Here is a 20,446-nt window from a genome sequence, read left to right on the forward strand (position 1 = left end):
CAATAATCCAGTAACTTTCATCATCACTTCTTCCTAGTCTCCGGTCGCACGGTGGTTCGCACTGCTGCTTTATGGTGATGGAGGCTGAAGGTTTGAAAGATTTGTCAAACTTCTGGTCAAGTTGTCCTTCGGGGAGGAAACCTTCCACCTGGTCTCTGAAAGGAGAGAGATAGAGGCGGGAGGTGAAGGAAAAGGATTTTGTATATCTGCAAGATATATTGAGAGAGTAGTTAGTAAAGCAAATGGGGTGTTGTGGCGCAGCCACAGGCTCAGCCTGATTGGCTGATTCTTGGCGGCATTTTGTGTTTGCGAATTAGAGCTGGAGATGGATGGTCAGTTCCCCTCTGTCCGGGGTGGGGGGTGTCAGTTCCCCTCTGTCCGGGGTGGGGGGGTCAGTTCCCCTCTGTCCTGTGTGGGGGGGATGGTCAGTTCCCCTCTGTCGGGGGGTGGGGGGATGGTCAGTTCCCCTCTGTCCAGGGTGGGGGGGGGGGGGATGGTCAGTTCCCCTCTCTCCGGGGGTGGGGGGATGGTCAGTTCCCCTCTGTCCGGGGGTGGGGGGATGGTCAGTTCCCCTCTGTCCGGGGTGGGGGGGATGGTCAATTCCCCTCTGTCCGGGGTGGGGGGTGTCAGTTCCCCTCTGTCCGGGGTGGGGGGGGGGGTCAGTTCCCCTCTGTCCTGTGTGGGGGGGATGGTCAGTTCCCCTCTGTCCGGGGGTGGGGGGATGGTCAGTTCCCCTCTGTCCAGGGTGGGGGGGGGGGGGGGGATGGTCAGTTCCCCTCTGTCCGGGGGTGGGGGGATGGTCAGTTCCCCTCTGTCCAGGGTGGGGGGGGGGGGGATGGTCAGTTCCCCTCTGTCCAGGGTGGGTGGGGGATGGTCAGTTCCCCTCTGTCCAGGGTGGGTGGGGGATGGTCAGTTCCCCTCTATCCTGGGAGCGGGGGTATGGTCAGTTCCCCTCTGTCCTGGGTGGGGGGGTGGTCAGTTCTCCTCTGTCCAGGGGCGGGGGGATGGTCAGTTCCCCTCTGTCTGGGGTGGGGGGGGGATGGTCAGTTCCCCTCTGTCCTGGGAGCGGGGGGATGGGCAGTTCCCCTCTGTCCTGTGTGGGGGGGGGGATGGTCAGTTCCCCTCTGTCCAGGGGTGGGGGGATGGTCAGTTCCCCTCTGTCCAGGGTGGGGGGGGGGTGGTCAGTTCCCCTCTGTCCTGGGAGCGGGGGGATGGTCAGTTCCCCTCTGTCCTGGGTGGGGGGGGGAATGGTCAGTTCCCCTCTGTCCGGGGTGTGGAGGATGGTCAGTTCCCCTCTGTCCAGGGTGGGGGGGAGGGGAGATGGTCAGTTCCCCTCTGTCCTGGAAGGGGGGAATGGTCAGTTCCCCACTGTCCTGGGTGGGGGGGGGGATGGTCAGTTCCCCTCAGTCCAGGGTGGGGGGTGGTCAGTTCCCCTCTGTCCGGGGTGGGGGGGGGTGGTGGATGGGCAGTTCCCCTCTGTCCGGGGGTGGGGGGGATTCAAACTCATTACCCAGTGTGCTGTTGATCACCTTTACTTTACATGAGAAATTCCCGCTTCGATCCCGCCTGGAAACTTTGTGTTTAAAATTGTTACTGATAAGGAACTAACAGTGAGTTTAGTTTCATGTTGGACAGGGTGAGAGTTCATGTGTTTCATTCTTGAAAAACTCCTTCTTCACCTTTAAACAGGGAACAGTAGGGTGGCACGTGGCGCAGTGGTTAGCACTGGGACTATGGCGCATGAGGACCCGATTTCAAATCCCGGCCCTGGGTCACTGTCCGTGTGGAGTCTGCACATTCTCCCCATGTCTGCGTGGGTTTCACCCCCACAACCCAAAGATGTGCAGGTTAGGTGGATTGGTCACGCTAACTTGCCCATTAATTGGAAAAAAAATAATTGGGTATTCTAAATTTATTTTAAAAACAGGGAACAGTGAGAGAAACCTGATCCACAGTGACCCAAAAACCAGATACTGTAGATGCTGGAAATCCGACCTCAAAACAGAAAATAGTAGAAACACGGAGCAGGTCAAACAACATCTGTGCAGAGGACCAAAGTGAATGCTTCAGGCCGGTGACCTTTTATCCAAGCTGGAAGAATTTGGAAATTGAATAGTTTATCAACAAGTACAGAGGCCGGGAAAGAGAGGGGGAGACGAACGTGATAAATATAAGAAATGGTCATACTTCATAGTTTGTATTTTGCAGTAATATTATGAAAAGCTAGGTTAAATGTTTACAGACATGATGTCTGCGAGAGATTGATTATCTCACTTCTAATTCTGTGACTTTTGCAGGGGAAGTTTAATATGGACACGGTAGGGCAGCACGGTGGCGCAGTGGGTTAGCACTGTGGCCTCACGGCACCAAGTTCCCAGGTTCGATCCCAGCTCTGGGTCACTGTCCATGTGGAGTTTGCACATTCTCCCCGCGTTTGCTTGGGTTTCGCCCCCACAACCCAACGATGTGCAGGGTAGTGGATTGGCCACGCTAAACTGCCCCTTAATTGGAAAAATGAATTGGGTACTCTAAATTAAAAAAAATAATAATAAGGACTTGGAGAATCCACACTGAGTAAAGAACTAGATTCATTTACAATACGGTATATACACTGCCTGCTCGCTCCCTCCCGGGTTCCTCTCATGGTTGGTCCCTTACCGACCATTTTACCGTTTGTAGCGAGAGAGCTAATGTAATGGTGTCACAGTTTGAGCCTGGCTAAACAAGTCAAGAGACCATAATTACAAAAGATAAGGCAGCAGAATTAGGCCATTTGATCATGGCTGATATGTATCTCATCCCCATTCACCTGCTTTCTCCCTGTAATACCTGATCCCCTTATTAATCAAGTACCTATCTATCTCTATCTTAAAAACACTCAGTGACTGACATCACGTGGTGGCACATGGTTAGCACTACTACCTCACAGTGCCAGGGACCCAGGTTAATTCCAGCCTTGGGTCACTGTCTGTGTGGAGTTTGCACTTTCTCCCCGTGTCTGCGTGGGTTTCTTCCGGATGCTCCACTTTCCTCCCACAGTCCAAAGATGTGCAGGTTAGGTGGATTGCCCATGCTAAATTGCCTTCGGTGTCCGGGGATGTGTTGGTTAGGTGGGGTTAAGGGGATAGGGCGGGAGAGTGGCTCTGAGTAGGGTGCTCTTTCAGAGGGTCGGTGTGCATACTTGATGGGGCAAATGGCGTCTTTCTGCACTATCAAGTTCGATGTTTATGTGACTTGGCCTCCACAGTCTTCTTCAGCGAAGAGTTCCACAGGTTCACCACCCTCAGGCTGAAGAAATTCCTCCTCCCCTCAGTTTTAAATGATCGTCCCTTCAGTCTGAGGCTATGCCCTCGGGTTCTAATCTCTCCTACCAGTGGAAACATTTTCTCCACGTCCACTCTATCTGGGTATTCTGTAAGTTTCAATGAGATTCCCATTCATCCTTCTAAACTCCATCGAGTACAGACCCAGAGTCCTCAATCGCTCCTCATATGACAAATCTTTCATTCCAGGGATCATTCTTGTGATCCTCCTCCAGACACCCTCCAAGGCCAGTACATCCTTCCTTAGACACGGGGCCCAAAACTGCTCACAATACTCAAAATGTGGTCTGATGAGAGCCATGGCAGTACATCCCTGCACTTGTATTGTAGCTCTCTTAAAATGAATGCGAACATTGCATTTGCCTTTCTAACTGCCGACTTTCCTTTATTTGTTCTTGGGATGAGGGTGTCGCCGGCTGAGCCGGCATTTGCTGCCCATCCCTAATTGCCCTTGAACTGAGTGGCTTGCTGGGCCATTTCAGAGGGGGCAGTTTGGGAGGATGTGAGGCTGAAGTGATTAAATGACAGAGGGGATAATGGTGCAAGACAAAACTGGGAGACAATGATATAAGTAAATAAACTAATAGGATAAGAGAAGAAATAAAAGACAGGTCCAGGTGAGGTATAAATGGCAACAGCAGAACCGTTACCAGCACCAACTGTCTGAAAATATCGGAGTGATGATTATAATCTGAAATTACTGAAATGAATGTTGTGTCTGGAAGGTCCGAAATTGCCTGATCAAGGATGAGGTTCTGTTCCTCGAGTTTCCTTTGAGCTTTATTGGAGCAGTGCAGGAGGCCGAGGACAGAGTGGGAATGGGGCAGGGAATTAAAATATTAAATGATCAGGAGCTCAGGATTATGCTTGCAGACTGAATGGTGATGTTCCACAGTCATCAATACAGATTTAATCTCCTCAGTGTGGGGGAGACCAAATCGTGAGCAGTGAATACACAATACTGGATCGCAAGAAGTACAAGTAAATCACTGTCACCTGGAAAGTGTGTTTGGAATCCTGGAATATGGGAAGGATGGCGATGAACTGTTAGTTGGTTGTGTCTGCATGGAAATGACTGACCGTGGTGTTCATGAAAACACAAGAAATGGAAGCGGGGGAAGACCATATGGCTCATCGAGCCTCTGCATTTCTTGCTGGCTGTAACCTGCCCGTTCAGGCTTCATTCCGATAAACTTTCCTGTATCTTCCTCAGTCCTTCTAGGTCCATCAAATGATATGGAGACATTAGCTCAACAATCCTATGAATTAAACTTTAGTCTGGCCCAGTGTCACCGAGCTGAAATCCAGTCTTTCTCTGACACATTATTCTTAATGTCATCACTGACAGGTTAAGAATGAAAAAGCCAACTTTTTAGCAGTAAGGGGAAGAGGCAAGTTTGTAGATACAGAATCACAGAATCTACAGTGCAGAAGGAGGCCGTTTGGCGCATCGAGTCTGCACCGGCCTTAGCACCCTACCTAACCCCACACTTCCACCCTATCCCCACACTTCCACCCTATCCCCGTAACCCCACCTTCCCTTAACTTTTTTGGATGCTAAGGGCAATTTAGCATAGCCAATCCACATACCCCTGCACATCTTTGGATTGTGGAAGGAAACTGGAGCACCCGATGGAAACCCACGCAGACACGGGGAGAACGTGCAGACTCTGCACAAACAGTGACCCCAAGCCGGAATCGACCCTGGTGCTGTCAAGCCATTGTGCTAACCATTGTGCTACCGTGCTGCCCGATGTTCTACAGTGTCACAGACTGGCTCGTTGGATCTTATTCTGTCCCATCGTACATTCAGCTAATAGTAAAATGTGTAAAATACTGCAACATACAGGCATTTGAGGACAACAGTGAGTTTGCTGCTCAGATTAGTTCAAGTCTCCATATTGTAAAATGGATCTAGAAGGACTGGAGAAGATGTAACAGATGTTACAGATAGTAAAAGTTTCTACAAATATATTTTTAAAAAAGAGTGGCTGAGGTAAATATTGGTCCATTAGAGGATGAGAAGGAGATTTAATAATGGGAGATGAGGAAATGGCTGAGGAACTGAACAGGTTTTTTGGGTCGGTCTTCACAGTGGAAGACACAAATAACATGCCAGTGACTGATGGAAATGAGGCTATGACAGGTGAGGACCTTGAGACGATTGTGATCACCAAGGAGGTAGTGATGGGCAAGCTAATGGGGCTAAAGGTAGACAAGTCTCCTGGACCTGATGGAATGCATCCCAGAGTGCTAAAAGAGATGGCTAGGGAAATTGCAAATGCACTAGTGATAATTTACCAAAATTCACTAGACTCTGGGGTGGTCCTGGCGGATTGGAAATGAGCAAACGTGACACCACTGTTTTAAAAAGGAGGTAGGCAGAAAGCGGGTAATTATAGGTCAGTGAGCTTAACTTCGGTAGTAGGGAAGATGCTGGAATCTGTCATCAAGGAAGAAATAGCGAGGCATCTGGATGGAAATTGTCCCATTGGGCAGGCGCAGCATGGGTTCATAAAGGGTAGGTCATGCCTAACTAATTTAGTGGAATTTTTTGAGGACAATACCAGAGAGGTAGATAACGGGGAGCCAATGGATGTGGTATATCTGGATTTCCAGAAAGCCTTTGACATGGTGCCACACAAAAGGTTGCTGCATAAGATAAAGATGCATGGCATTAAGGGGAAAGTAGTCGCATGGATAGAGGATTGGTTAGTTAATAGAAAGCAAAGAGTGGGGATTAATGGGTGTTTCTCTGGTTGGCAATCAATAGCTCGTGGTGTCCCTCAGGGATCAGTGTTGGGCTCACAATTGTTCACAATTTACATAGATGATTTGGAGTTGGGGACCAAGGGCAATGTGTCCAAGTTTGCAGACGACACTAAGATGAGTGGGAAAGCAAAAAGTGCAGAGGATACCAGAAGTCTGCAGAGGGATTTGGATAGGTTAAGTGAATGGGCTTGTGTCTGGCAGATGGCATACAATGTTGACAAATGTGAGGTTATCCATTTTGGTAGGAATAACAGCAAAAGGGATTATTATTTAAATGATAAAATATTAAAACATGCTGCTGTGCAGAGAGACCTGGGTGTGCTAGTGCATGAGTCGCAAAAAGTTGGTTTACAGGTGCAACAGGTGATTAAGAAGGCGAACGGAATTTTGTCCTTCATTGCTAGAGGGATGGAGTTTAAGACTAGGGAGGTTATGCTGCAATTGTATAAGGTGTTAGTGAGGCCACAGCTGGAGTATTGTGTTCAGTTTTGGTCTCCTTACTTGAGAAAGGACATACTGGCACTGGAGGGTGTGCAGAGGAGATTCACTAGGTTAATCCCAGATCTGAAGGGGTTGGATTACGAGGAGAGGTTGAGTAGACTGGGACTGTACTCGCTGGAATTTAGAAGGATGAGGGGGGATCTTATAGAAACATATAAGATTATGAAAGGAATAGATAGGATAGATGCGGGCAGGTTGTTTCCACTGGCGGGTGAAAGCAGAACTAGGGGGCATAGCCTCAAAATAAGGGGAAGTAGATTTAGGACTGAGTTCAGGAGGAACTTCTTCACCCAAAGGGTTGTGAATCTATGGAATTCCTTGCCCAGTGAAGCAGTAGAGGCTCCTTCATTAAATGTTTTTAAGATAAAGATAGATAGTTTTTTGAAGAATAAAGGGATTAAGGGTTATGGTGTTCGGGCCGGAAAGTGGAGCTGAGTCCACAAAAGATCAGCCATGATCTCATTGAATGGTGGAGCAGGCTCGAGGGGCCAGATGGCCTACTCCTGCTTCTAGTTCTTATCATGGCCAATCCACCTAACCTGCACATCTTTGGACTGTGGGAGGAAACCGGAGCACCCAGAGGAAACCCACGCTACACACGGGGAAGATGTGCAGACTCCGCACAGACAGTGACCCAAGCCGGAATCGAACCTGGGACCCTGGAGCTGTGAATCAACAGTGCTAACCACTGTGCTGACCATTGTGACAGGGGGATAGTGTGGGAAAACGGTGCTGAGGTAGGTCAGCCAATGATCCCATTGAATGGTTCAGGCTCGATGGGCCGAATGGCCGACTGCAGTTCATATTTGTTGTGATCTCCTGGACAGGAAGCTGTGAGCTTCGATCTGTCAATCAACATGAATCCGCACCTGAAGGGGAATTGCAAGGGTGAATATTAGATACCGCAGAGTGATAATGGAGGGAGAGTATGTGGGATGGAGCTTTACAGCTTTCGTGGAATAAGAGAGGACAAATGTTCCATAGAAACGAGAATTGTCTGTTCTAAGTTTTGATCCTGTACTAACAGTGATGAATTTTGTAAATTGTTTTTACAGGATATTAGATGAGGAGGAATTACAGACAGAAATCTCAAACATTACGTCTCGATCTGACAGAGTCACTCGATTCCTTGGAACCTGAACATCATCGGCCTTTGAATCTAGAAGGAGAAATGTTTACCCGAACTGTCAGCTAATGATTTCAAACATCAGTGTGACTGGAAAAGCACCGAGACCCACACAACACACACCCGAGTGAGAGTGTTCCAGTGAACTGACTGTGGAAACATCAGTGTGACTGGAAAAGCACCGAGACCCACACAACACACATCCGAGTGAGAGTGTTCCAGTGAACTGACTGTGGAAACATCAGTGTGACTGGAAAAGCACCGAGACCCACACAACACACAACCAAGTGAGAGAGTACATAGACTCCCAGAATTTGGCCCATCGAGTCTGCACCGGCCCTTGGAAAGATCACCCTGCCTAAGCCCACACCTCCACCCTATCACCATAACCCAATAACCCCACCCAACCTTTTCCGAAACTAAGGGCAATTTATCACAGCCAATCCACCTAACCTGCACGTCTTTGGACTGTGGGAGGAAACCGGAGCACCCGGAGGAAACCCACGCTGACACGGGGAGAACGTGCAGACTCCGCACAGACAGTTCCAGTGAACTTACTGTGTAAAGAACTTTAACCAGTTACACAGCCTGAATAAACATAACATTCACAGCAGGGAGAGACCATACCCATGTTGTGTCTGTGGAAGAGGCTTCAATTGATCATCCAACCTGAAGAGCCACGGGGAGACCCTAGACATGGGGAAACCGTGGAAATGTGGGGACTGTGGCAAGGCATTCCGAGCCCCATCAGAGCTGGAGACTCATCGACGCAGTCACACTGGGGAGAGGCCGTTCACCTGCTCTCAGTGTGGGAAGGGATTCAGTCAATTATCCGCCCTGAAGACACACCAGCGAGTTCACACTGGGGAGAGGCCGTTCACCTGCTCTCAGTGTGGGAAGGGATTCACTCAGTCATCCGGCCTGCGGTCACACCAGCGAGTTCACACTGGGGAGAGGCCATTCACCTGCTCTCAGTGTGGGAAGGGATTCCGTGATTCATCAACCCTGCAGAGACATCAGCGAATTCTCACTGGGAAGAGGCCATTCACCTGTTCTCAGTGTGGGAAGGGATTCACTCAGTCATCCGGCCTGCAGACACACCAGCGAATTCACACTGGGGAGAGGCCATTCACCTGCTCTCAGTGTGAGAAGGGATTCACTCAGTCATCCGCCCTGCAGACACACCAGCGATTTCACACTGGGGAGAGGCCATTCACCTGCTCTCAGTGTGGGAAGAGATTCCGTGATTCATCATCCCTGCGGAGACACCGGCGAGTTCACACTGGGGAGAGGCCATTCATCTGTTCTCAGTGTGGGAAAGGATTTGCTCAGTTATCTTACCTGCGGACACACCAGCGAATTCACACTGGGGAGAGGCCGTTCACCTGCTCTCAGTGTGGGAAAGGGTTCCGTGATTCATCCAACCTGCGGAGACACCAGCGAGTTCACACTGGGGAGAGACCGTCCACCTCTCAATGTGAGACGGGATTGCATGTTTAATCGCATCTGCTGTGACACCAACAATTTCACAATTGATTACAGGGGTTGGATTCTGCGGTTATTGTTTCTGCTCTACACCCAGGACTGCATTTTGTTCATTCTGACAGGTGGTCAGTGGGGATGGTCGGAGGGTTTCTTTCTGCTGGACAGGCCGGTCTCATCACTTTGCCTCCAGTGGGCTGATGCTCTCTGAGCCTTGTTGCTAATCCCTGGCTTCAAATTGCACAAGGATCACAGTGTGAAAGGGGGTTTGGATGTTTGAAGGTATTTACTTTCAATTTCTGTTTGGAACCCCCCCCCCCCCCCCCCAAGCCATGTTGCCATGGAGATGGGCCCTGGTGGTTACATGTTTTTTTTGTTTAATTTATCTGGGTGTTCCTCACAGAGGAAAACTATCACGGTGTGAGGGGCAATTTGTCTGGGGTGGTCTGGGAAACTGATTGGTACAGATAATACCTAATATTTAAGGAATTATTACACATTTATCAGGGGGTTTGTTAGCTCAGTTGACTGGACGACTGGTTTGTGATGCAGAGCAAGGCCAACAGTGAGGATTCAACTCCCGTACTGGCTGAGTTTATTCATGAAGACCCCGCCTTCTCAACCATGCCCCTCGCCTGAGGTGTGCTGACCCTCGGGTTAAATCACCTCCAGTCAGCTCTCTCTCTGTCAAAGGGGAGAGCAGCCTATGGTCCTCTGGGATTTTTGCAACTTTTATTTCACACATATACAACAAATATAGATTCCTTTAAAGAACAAAATTCCAACAGGAAAAGTGATGTAACCGTGGCGAACAAGAAAAGTTAAAGATTCCATGAGATCCATTAGAATTCAGCAAAGGAGGACCAAGAGACTGATGAGAGCAAACTGACGAGAAACATAAAAAATGACTGGAAAAGCTTCTACGGGAATGTGAAAAGGAAAAGATTAGCGAAGGCCAATGTGGGTCCATTCCAGGAAGAGACAGGAGAGTTTATTTATTTTTTTGAAAATATATTCATTAAAGTTTTTTTAACAGAACATAACAATTTTTCCCCTTACAAACAATAACCCCCCCCCCCCCCCCCCCACCCGTAACAAAATAACACAAAATCACCCTGAGCAAGATATATACATGGTAAGATGATATATTTACATAGCTTTATACACTGGCTCTTGCCCATTCGTGCCAGTTTCCCCCACCCTCCATGTTATTTCCCGCTCATCCGTCCCCTCAAGCAGTCTCTCGTTACCCCCCTCCCCCCCCCAGGGTTGCTGCTGCTGCTGACCGACCTTCCTCTAACGCTCCGCGAGATAGTCTAGGAACGGTTGCCACCGCCTGTAGAACCCCTGCGCAGACCCCCTTAAGGCAAACTTAATCCTCTCCAACTTTATGAACCCAGCCATGTCATTTGTCCAGGCCTCCACGCTCGGGGGCTTTGCCTCCTTCCACATTAGCAAGATCCTTCGCCGGGTTACCAGGGACGCAAAGGCCAGAATGCCGGCCTCCACTACTCTAAATATTGCTAGCCCCCAGCTTGGCTTGACCCGGACTTTCACCACCTGAGATATTGCTCCCGCCACTCCTCTCCAGAACCCCTCCAGTGCCGGACATGTCCAGAACATGTGGACATGGTTCGCCGGGCTCCCTGAACATCTTACGCATCTGTCCTCTACCCCAAAGAACCTACTCAACCTCACCCCCGTCAGGTGCGCTCTGCAAACCACCTTAAATTGTATCAGGCTAAGCCTGGCACATGAGGAGCACTAATTAACCCTACCCAGGGCGTCCGCCCACAAACCTTCCTCGATCTCCTCCGCCAGCTCCTCCTCCCATTTACCCTTCAACTCTTCTGCTAGCGCTTCCCCCTCTTCTTTCATCTCTTGGTGTATTGCCGAAACCTTGCCCTCCCCGACCCATACACCCGAAATCACCCTGTCTTGAACTTCTTGTGCCGGGAGCAGCGAGAATTCCCTGACCTGTCGCCTCACAAAAGCCCTCACCTGCATATATCTGAATGCATTTCCCGGGGGTAGCTCAAACTTCTCCTCCAGTGCCCCTAGGCTCGCAAATGTCCCGTCGATGAACAGGTCCCCCATTCTTCTAATCCCCGCCCGGTGCCAGCCCTGGAACCCCCCGTCCATCTTCCCCGGGACAAACCGGTGGTTACTCCTAATCGGGGACCACACCGAGGCTCCCATTGCACCCCTATGCCGTCTCCACTGGCCCCAGATACTTAACGTTGCCGCCACCACCGGACTCGTGGTGTACTTCGATGGCTGGAGCGGCAGCAGTGCCGTCACCAGCGCCCCCAAGCTCGTTCCTTTGCAGGACGCCATCTCCATCCTCTTCCATGCCGCCCCCTCTCCCTCCATAACCCACTTGCGGATCATCGCCACGTTTGCTGCCCAGTAGTAGCTCCCTAGGTTTGGCAGCGCCAGCCCTCCTCGGTCCCTACTGCGCTCCAGGAACCCTCTCCTTATCCTCAGGGTCTTGTTCGCCCACACAAACCCCATAATACTCCTACCTACTCTATTGAAAAAGCCCTTGGTAATCAAGATGGGGAGGCACTGGAACACAAACAAAAACCTCGGAAGGACCACCATTTTGACTGACTGCACTCTACCCGCCAACGAGAGTGGCAACATGTCCCATCTTTTCAAGTCCACCTCCATTTGGTCCACCAACCACGTCAGATTCAGTTTGTGTAGGGCCCCCCAGCTCCTGGCTATCTGCATCCCTAGATACCGAAAACTCCCCTCCGCCCTCCTCAGCGGTAGGTCCCCTATCCATCTTTCTTGGTCCCCTGCCTGTAATACAAAAAGCTCGCTCTTCCCTACATTGAGCTTATAGCCCGAGAACTCCCTAAACTCCCTCAAAGTCTGCATGACCTCCACCATCCCCTCCATTGGGTCCGCCACGTACAGCAGCAGGTCGTCCGCATATAGCGACACCCGATGCTCTTCTCCCCCGTGGACCACCCCCTTCCATTTATTGGACTCCCTCAGTGATATGGCCAAGGGTTCGATCGCCAATGCAAACAACGGGGGGACAGAGGGCACCCCTGCCTCGTTCCTCGGTACAGCCGAAAGTACTCCGACCTCCGCCGGTTCGTCACCACACTTGCCACCGGGGCGCTGTAGAGAAGCCTAACCCAGCTAATAAACCCTCCCCCGAACCCAAATCTGTGCAACACCTCCCAGAGGTACTCCCACTCTACTCGGTCAAAGGCCTTTTCCGCGTCCATGGCTGCCACTATCTCCGCCTCTCCCTCCTCCGATGGCATCATTATCACGTTTAAGAGCCGCCGCACATTCGTATTTAGTTGCCTGCCCTTTACAAATCCCGTCTGGTCCTCATGTATCATCCCCAGCACACGGTCCTCAATCCTCGTGGCCAGCACTTTTGCCAATAGCTTAGCGTCCACATTAAGGAGCGAAATCGGCCTATACGATCCACATTGCTGTGGGTCCTTGTCTCGCTTCAGAATCATGGAAATTGTCGCCTCCGACATTGTTGGGGGCAGGGTCCCCTGCTCTCTTGCCTCGTTAAAGGTCCTCACTAATAGCGGGGCCAACAGGTCCGCATACTTTCTATAGAACTCCACCGGGAACCCGTCCGGCCCCGGGGCCTTCCCCGCCTGCATGCTCCCCAAGCCCTTACTCAGCTCCTCCAACCCGATTGGTGCCCCCAGACCAGCCACCTCTTGCTCCTCCACCCTCAGGAACCGCAGTTGGTCCAGGAATCTTACCATCCCCTCTTACCCCCCCCGGGGGCTGGGATCTGTACAGCTCTTCGTAGAAGGCCTTGAATACCTTGTTTATTTCCGTTGCACTCTGGGCCATGACTCTCCCACCATCTTTGACTTCCCCTATTTCCCTCTCTGCCGCCCTCTTGCGGAGCTGGTGTGCCAGCATCCAACTGGCCTTTTCCCCACACTCGTAGGTCGCCCACTGCGCCTTCCTCCACTGTGCCTCCGCATTCCCCGTGGTCAACAGGTCAAACTCCATCTGGAGCCGTCGTCTTTCCCCAAGTAATCTTTCCTCCGGGGCCTCTGCGTATCTCCTGTCCACTCGCAAAATCTCCCCCGCTAACCTCTTCCTTTCCCTGCCCTCTGTCTTCTCTCTATGGGCCCTGATGGAGATTAGCTCTCCCCTGATCACCGCCTTCAGCGCCTCCCACACCACCCCCACTCGCACCTCCCCGTTGTCATTGGCCTCCAGGTACCTTTCAATACACCCCTTACCTTACCACACACCACCTCATCTGCCAACAGTCCCACATCCAACCACCACAGCGGGCGCTGGTCCCTCTCCTCTCCCAGCCCCACTTCCACCCAGTGCGGGGCATGGTCCGAAACGGCTATGGCCGAATACTCCATCCCCTCCACCCTCGGGATAAGTACCCTGCCCAGCACAAAGAAGTCTATCCGGGAGTATGCCTTGTGCACGTGGGAGAAGAAAGAAAATTCTCTGGCCTGCGGTCTTGCAAACCTCCATGGGTCCACTCCCCCCATCTGGTCCATAAACCCCCTGAGCACCCTGGCCGCTGCCGGCCTCTCCCCGTCCTTGATCTGGAGCGGTCTAGTACTGGATCCAGCACTGTATTAAAGTCCCCTCCCATTATCAGTCCTCCTACCTCCAGGTCCAGGATGCGCTCCAACATGCGCTTCATAAATCCAGCATCATCCCAGTTCGGGGCTCCGCTCTTTCTTGGCCCATTTCAGGACCCTCTCTCTGTCTGTAAACCGGTGAAATCTCACCACCATCGCCCTTGGCGGCTCATTTGCCTTGGGCTTCCTCGCCAGCACCAACAACCCCGGGGGGGGGGGCCTCCGCGCCCATCAGCGCCCCGATCATTGTGCCCGCATATGCCGCGGCGTCGGCCCCCTCCACTCCTTCTGGGAGACCCAGGATCCTCAAGTTATTTCTCCTCGACCTGTTCTCCAGGTCTTCGAGTCTTCCCGCCCACGTCTTTTGTAGCGCCTCGTGCCGCTCCACTCTCACCGCCAGGCCCAAGAACCCGTCCTCATTTTCACTCACTTTGTCCTGCATCTCCTGGATCTTCACCTCATGGGCTTTCTGGGTTGCCCCAAGTCCTTCAATTATTGCCAGCATAGGCGCCACCATCTCCTTGCGCAGCTCCTCGAAGCAGCGCTTGATGAATTCTTGCATCTCTTCTTTGTCCCCAGCCGCAGCCATTTTGTTTGTTTGGGGCAGCACGGTAACATTGTTGGGGCAGCACGGTAGCATTGTGGATAGCACAATTGCTTCACAGCTCCAGGGTCCCACGTTCGATTCCGGCTTGGATCACTGTCTGTGCGGAGTCTGCACATTCTCCCCGTGTGTGCGTGTGTTTCCTCCGGGTGCTCCGGTTTCTTCCCACAGTCCAAAGATGTGCAGGTTAGGTGGATTGGCTATGATAAATTGCCCTTAGTGTCCAAAATTGCACTAAGTGTTGGGTGGGGTTACTGGGTTATGGGGATAGGGTGGAGGTGTTGACCTTGGGTAGGATGCTCTTTCCAAGAGCCGGTGCAGACTCGATGGGCCGAATGGCCTCCTTCTGCACTGTAAATTCTATGATAATGGAGTTTTACTCTTCTTCTCCCGCTGCTCCAGTGCCGTTTTTTTGGCCGTTTCGCTGCGGGTCCGGTCCATACAGGTTAGTGGGGGACCTCTCTCCTCTCTTCCCCACGGGTTGGCTGTGTGAAAAGTTCCGCTGCGGCTCTTCTATCGAGCCCGAAAGTCCGTCTTCGCGGGAGCTGCTGACTCGTGCGGCTTAGCTCCGCATAGCCGCAACCGGAAGTCGACAGGAGAGTTTATAATGGGGAGTAAGGAAATGGCAGAGAAACTAAACAATGTGTGTCTGACTTCACAGAGGAAGATACAGAAATTGGCCCCAAAACACCAGAGAACCAAGGGACTGGCAGAGATTAGTATTGGTGAAAAAGTAGCACTGGAGAAATTAATGGGGTTGAAAGGGAATAAATCCCCAAAAGCTGATGATCTACATCCCAGAGTTGAACGAGGTGGCTGGAGAGATCTCTATTCCTCATTCTAAATTCTCCTGACTCTATCTGGAACGGACAAACATTGCCTTTTTACGTAGCCACAGCAGCTTTTACAGTCCATTTTTATGTATTTTGCCAGTTCACATTCTATTCTATTCTCCCTTTTGTTTCTCAGTGTCTTGGTTGAAGAACGGAAGTAAATCCTCAGGAATGAATCATCACTTTGGACAGGTTCTGAGACAATTAAATTCCAGGACAGAGTAACTATGATGGTGGAGTGTGATTTTAGATAGTGTAAAAGGGCAAAGTTTATAGTTTACTGTGTAGGTTTCCAAGTTAAAGTAGCTTCTAGTGCGTTTGTTTGTTGTATTAAAACTTATAAAACTTGAAGTCCCGTTGTGTGATCCTTTAATTTATTTACTGGGAATTTGATTTTTTTCTAAGAAGTTGCTGACCTTTATGGGGGTCCAAATCCACAAGTTTTGTCTTCCTATTTGACCCTCGGGCACCTTTCTGTCTCTATTGCTCGTGTCGGTGACAGCCAGGTGATGAAGCTGAGAGCTGACTTTCGCTGAATTTAGCTGAGAATAACGGGGCCTGTTCCCCAGTAGGGGAACTGCCATTGGCGTCGCTAATAGAGACAGGAAGGTGCTGGACGCCTGACTGAAATGAAATGAAATGAAAATCGCTTATTGTCACAGGTAGGCTTCAAATGAGGTTACTGTGAAAAGCCCCTAGTCGCCACATTCCGGCATCTGTTCGGGGAGGCTGGTACGGGAATTGAACCATGCTGCTGGCCTGCCTTGGTCTGCTTTAAAAGCCAGCGATTTAGCCCTGTGCTAAACTGGAAACTGGACCTCCAACCAATCAGGTTTTGTGGGGGGAGGGGGTGGGGGGGAGAATCCCAGGGGCTGACGATGATGTGACCCCCAGGGTTCAGTGCCCCTGTGTCGAAAGCAGGGAGTCACGGGAACAGGCTACAGAGGAGCCAAAGGGAAACCATTTGGGACCAGAACATTGTGAACATCCTGTTACTCTGGTTGTCTTTGATCCTCAAGTAATTTTCTGTTAGTTTTTTTTTAACCATGTTCTGTTTCGTCAATAAACTTTTAACAGAAAAATATTTGAATTTGTTGAACTTTTCCTGATTAAATTTGTTCACTTTCGGGAGAGTGGGTGAGAGGGGTTGACAGGCTCTTTAACAGAAAGTGAGTCCCTCTAAGGTAATTGGCAAAGGAGCCAGAGGGGTGGAGGAGATTTTAATTTTCTTTTGATACAGTGTTTGAAAATGGGTTTAGGGAATCAATTGCGCTTGACTAATTTATCAAGGTTCTCTGAGGAAGTAACAAGGGATGTCAATAAAGGGGAACCTGTAGATGTGCTTTATCTGGATTATCTGGGGCTGTTTAGCACAGGGCCAAATTGCTGGCTTTAAAAGCAGACCAAGGCATGCCAGCAGCACGGTTCAATTCCCGTAACAGCCTCCCCGAACAGGCGCCGGAATGTGACGACTAGGGGCTTTTCACAGTAACTTCGTTGAAGCCTACTTGTGACAATAAGCGATTTCCATTTCCATTCCAGAAGGTATTTCCCAAGGTGCCCCATCAAAGGTTATTACACAAAATAAGAGCTCGTGGTTTGGGGGCAACATATCAGCATGGATAGAGGATTGGTTAGCGAACAGGAAGCAGCCAGTCGGTATAAATGGGTCATTTCTGGATGGGTAAGATGTGACAAGTGGAATGTCACCAGGATCAGTGCTGGGCTCCCAACCATTTACAATCTATATGAATGTGTTGGATGACGGGATTGAATGTCTGGCGGCTAAAATTTCTGATGCCTCAAAGACCGGTAGGAAAGTAATTTGTGAAGTGGATTTAAGGACTCTGCAAAGTACTACAAATTGGTTAAATGAGTGGGCAAAAAACTGATAAAGCTGGACCATAACTTAAGAAAATGTCGATTGTCCACTTTGTCAGGAAGTATTAAATAAAACAATATTATTTAAATGGAGAGAGATTGCAGAAATCTGAGTTACAGAGGGATCGGGGGTGCCTGATCCCAAGTTAGTCTGCAGGTAAAGCCAGTGATTAGGAAGGTCAATGGAATATTATTGTTATTGCAAAGGAAATCTAATATAAATGTAGGGATGTTTTGCTGCAGTTGTATAGAGTCAAGAGAGGTTTACAGCATGAAAACAGGCCCTTCGGCCCAACTTGTCCATGCCGCCCAGTGTTTACCACTGAGTTAGTCCCAATTGCCCGCATTTGGCCCATATCCCTCTATACCCAACATTCCCGCCTCTACTTATGCCTCTGGCAGCTCGTTCCAGATACTCGCCACCCTCTGTGTGAAAAACATTTCCCCTCTGGCCCCTTTTATATCTCTCCCCTCTTACCTTAAACCTATGCCCTCTAGTTTTATACTCCCTTACATTTGGGAAAAGATGTTGACTATCTACCTCACTTATGCCCCTCATTATTTTACAGACCTCTATAAGATCACGCCTACGCTCCAGGGCAATAAGTCCTGGTTGCATCCGAGTAAATCTTTTCTGCATTCATTCTAGTTGAATTATATCCTTTCTATAATAGGACCAGAACTGTACACAGTGCTCCAAGTGTCGCCTTACTAATGTCTTGTACAACTTCAGCAAGACGTCCCAACTCCTGTATTCAATGTTCTGACCAATGAAACCAAATATGCCGAATGCCTTCTTCACCACCCTGTCCACCTGTGACTCCACTTTCAAGGAGCTATGAACCTGTACTCCTAGATCTCTTTGTCCTATAACTCTCCCCAACTCCCTCCCATTCACTGAGTAGGTCCTGCCCCGATTCGATCGATCAACCAAAATGTATCACCTCACATTTATCTAAATTAAACTCCCATCTGCCGTTCATTGGCCCAATTGATCAAGTTCCGTTGCAATCCTAGATAACCTTCTCTGGTCATTATGCCACCAACCTTGGTACCATTTGCAAACTTACTAACCATGCCTCCTACATTCTCATCCAAATCATTAATATAAATAACAAATAACAGTGGACCCAGCACTGATCCCTGAGGCACACCGCTGGTCACCGGCCTCCAGTTTGAAAAACAATCCTCTACAACCACCCTTTGTCTTCTGTCGCCAAGCCAATTTTGTAGCCAATTGGCTACCTCACCCTGGATCCCGTGAGATTTAACCTTGTGGAACAACCTACCATGCAGTACCTTGACAAAGGCTTTGCTAAAGTCCATGACAACATCGTCGACTGCACTGCCCTCATCTACCTTGTTGGTTCCCCCTTTAAAAAAACTCAACCAAATTTGTGAGACATTATTTTCCACTCAGAAAGCCATGTTAACTATCCCTAATCAGTCCTTGCCTCTCTAAATGCCAGTAGATCCTGTCTCTCAGAATACCTTCTCACAACTTACTCACCACGGATGCTAGGCTCACCGGTCTGTAGTTCTCAGACTTTTCCCTCTGGCCTTTGTTAAACAAAGGCACATTTGTTACCCTCCAATCTTCGGGCACCTCACCTGTGGCTGTCGACAATTCAAATATCTCTGCTAGGGGACCCGCAATTTCACCCCGAACCTCCCACACGTCCTGGGATACATTTCATCAGTTTCCGGGGATTTATCTATCTGGATGCGCGTTAAGCTTGATCTAACCCCATTCCCCCACTCCACTTTGTGGGTAATCTGCAATCCCAAAACCAAATTTTAACAGTCCCAGCTCGCCATACCTTCCATTCTGTCTCTGCTAGCCTTGGCATCTAGGGATGGTTTGATAACCTGCCTGTGTATCTGCACCTGGCAGTGTTTGATGATCGAGAGGAACTGGAGCTTTACTCTGTATCTAACCCTGTGTTGTACCTGTCCTGGGAGTGGTTGATTGGAGAGGCAGCTTTACTCTGTATCTAACCCTGTACTGTACCTGTCCTGGAAGTGTTTGATGGGGTCAGTGTATAAGGAGATTTCTTCTGAATCTAACCCCGTGCTGCACCTGGCCTGGGAGTGTTTGATGGCGACAGTGCAGAGGAGAATATACGTTGTATCTGACCTTGTGCTATACTTGGGCAGCACGGTAGCATTGTGGATAGCACAATTGCTTCAAAGCTCCAGGGTCCCAGGTTTGATTCCGGCTTGGGACAGTCTGTGCGGAGTCTGCACATCCTCCCCATGTGTGCGTGGGTTTCCTCTGGGTGCTCCGGTTTCCTCCCACAGTCCAAAGATGTGCAGGTTAGGTGGATTGGCCATGATAAATTGCCCTTAGTGTCCAAAATTGCCCTTGTGTTGGGTGGGGTTACTGGGTTATGGGGATAGGGTGGAGGTGTTGACCTTGGGTAGGGTGCTCTTTCCAAGAGCCGGTGCAGACTCGATGGGCCGAATGGCCTCCTTCTGCACTGTAAATTCTATGATACCTATTATGGGAGTGTTTGATGGGGACAGCATCGAGGGAGATTTACTCTGTATCTAACACCATTTTGTATCAGCCTTGGGAGTGTTTCATGGGGCAATGTAGAGGGAGCTGTGCTGCAACGGATTGGAGAATGGTTCAAGCTGGCACTTGGTACTCAGATTTTCCAGTAGACTCCCTTCGCTTTAAAAATAACATTTCATTCAGAGATCAGAGAAACCATCACCGGTTCCTCCACTGTTTCTCCCCCTCCCCCCCCCCCCCCCCCACCGCAGACAGCTCACCGTGGAAACACTGATAAAACATTCCTTCACTGCAGATAGGTCACTGTAGAAACGCTGATAAGACATTCCTTCACTGCAGACAGGTCACCGTGGAAACGCTGATAAGACATTCCATTCCACAGAATCGACTCATTGGAAACTCTAATCGGATTGGGGAGAGGACAGAGTTTGTCTGTTATTAACCTCAACATAAACTTAAACCAGAGTGAATAGTGGAACAGATTGAATTCTAATGTGTGATGTTTATAGCTAACAGTAATGGAATTATCAGAAATAATAGAATTAACAGGCAGGGTAGTTTAGGGAAAATGAGGAAATTACTGAAGAAACGTAACTGCTGGGAACCAAGCATGTGTCCTTGTAAATCACAGATTAGAGAAATTCCTGCTGTCTTTTCCTCACTTGCTGCATGAACTGTGTTCCGTACTGGCCACCAAACCTCAGGAAAGGTACATTGCACTTGATAACAGTCCAGTACAGATTGACCATGATGAAGTGAGGCTGGTTAGCTGAGTGAATCCCTTCCCACACACAGA

The 20,446-nt window shown here is 49.8% G+C and overlaps 1 protein-coding gene across 5 annotated transcripts in view; it reads left to right on the forward strand.

Annotated features, from left to right (window-relative positions):
• Window positions 1-20,446, forward strand: part of LOC140421495 (uncharacterized) — a 395,230-nt gene that overhangs the window by 12,828 nt on the left and 361,956 nt on the right. For 4 of the 5 annotated variants that reach the window (XM_072506263.1, XM_072506262.1, XM_072506260.1 and 1 more), the window contains one exon: window positions 7,652-9,525. The exons of the other annotated variant lie outside the window; for it this stretch is intronic. In XM_072506263.1, coding sequence (XP_072362364.1) covers window positions 8,419-9,222 — 804 coding nt within the window. In that variant the 5' untranslated portion in view covers window positions 7,652-8,418 and the 3' untranslated portion in view covers window positions 9,223-9,525. Of the gene's footprint in view, window positions 1-7,651; window positions 9,526-20,446 lie in introns of those variants that run through there. 5 annotated transcript variants of the gene reach the window in all.

The sequence above is a fragment of the Scyliorhinus torazame genome, chromosome 5, assembly GCF_047496885.1.
Source record: "Scyliorhinus torazame isolate Kashiwa2021f chromosome 5, sScyTor2.1, whole genome shotgun sequence".
Classification (NCBI taxonomy): domain Eukaryota; kingdom Metazoa; phylum Chordata; class Chondrichthyes; order Carcharhiniformes; family Scyliorhinidae; genus Scyliorhinus; species Scyliorhinus torazame.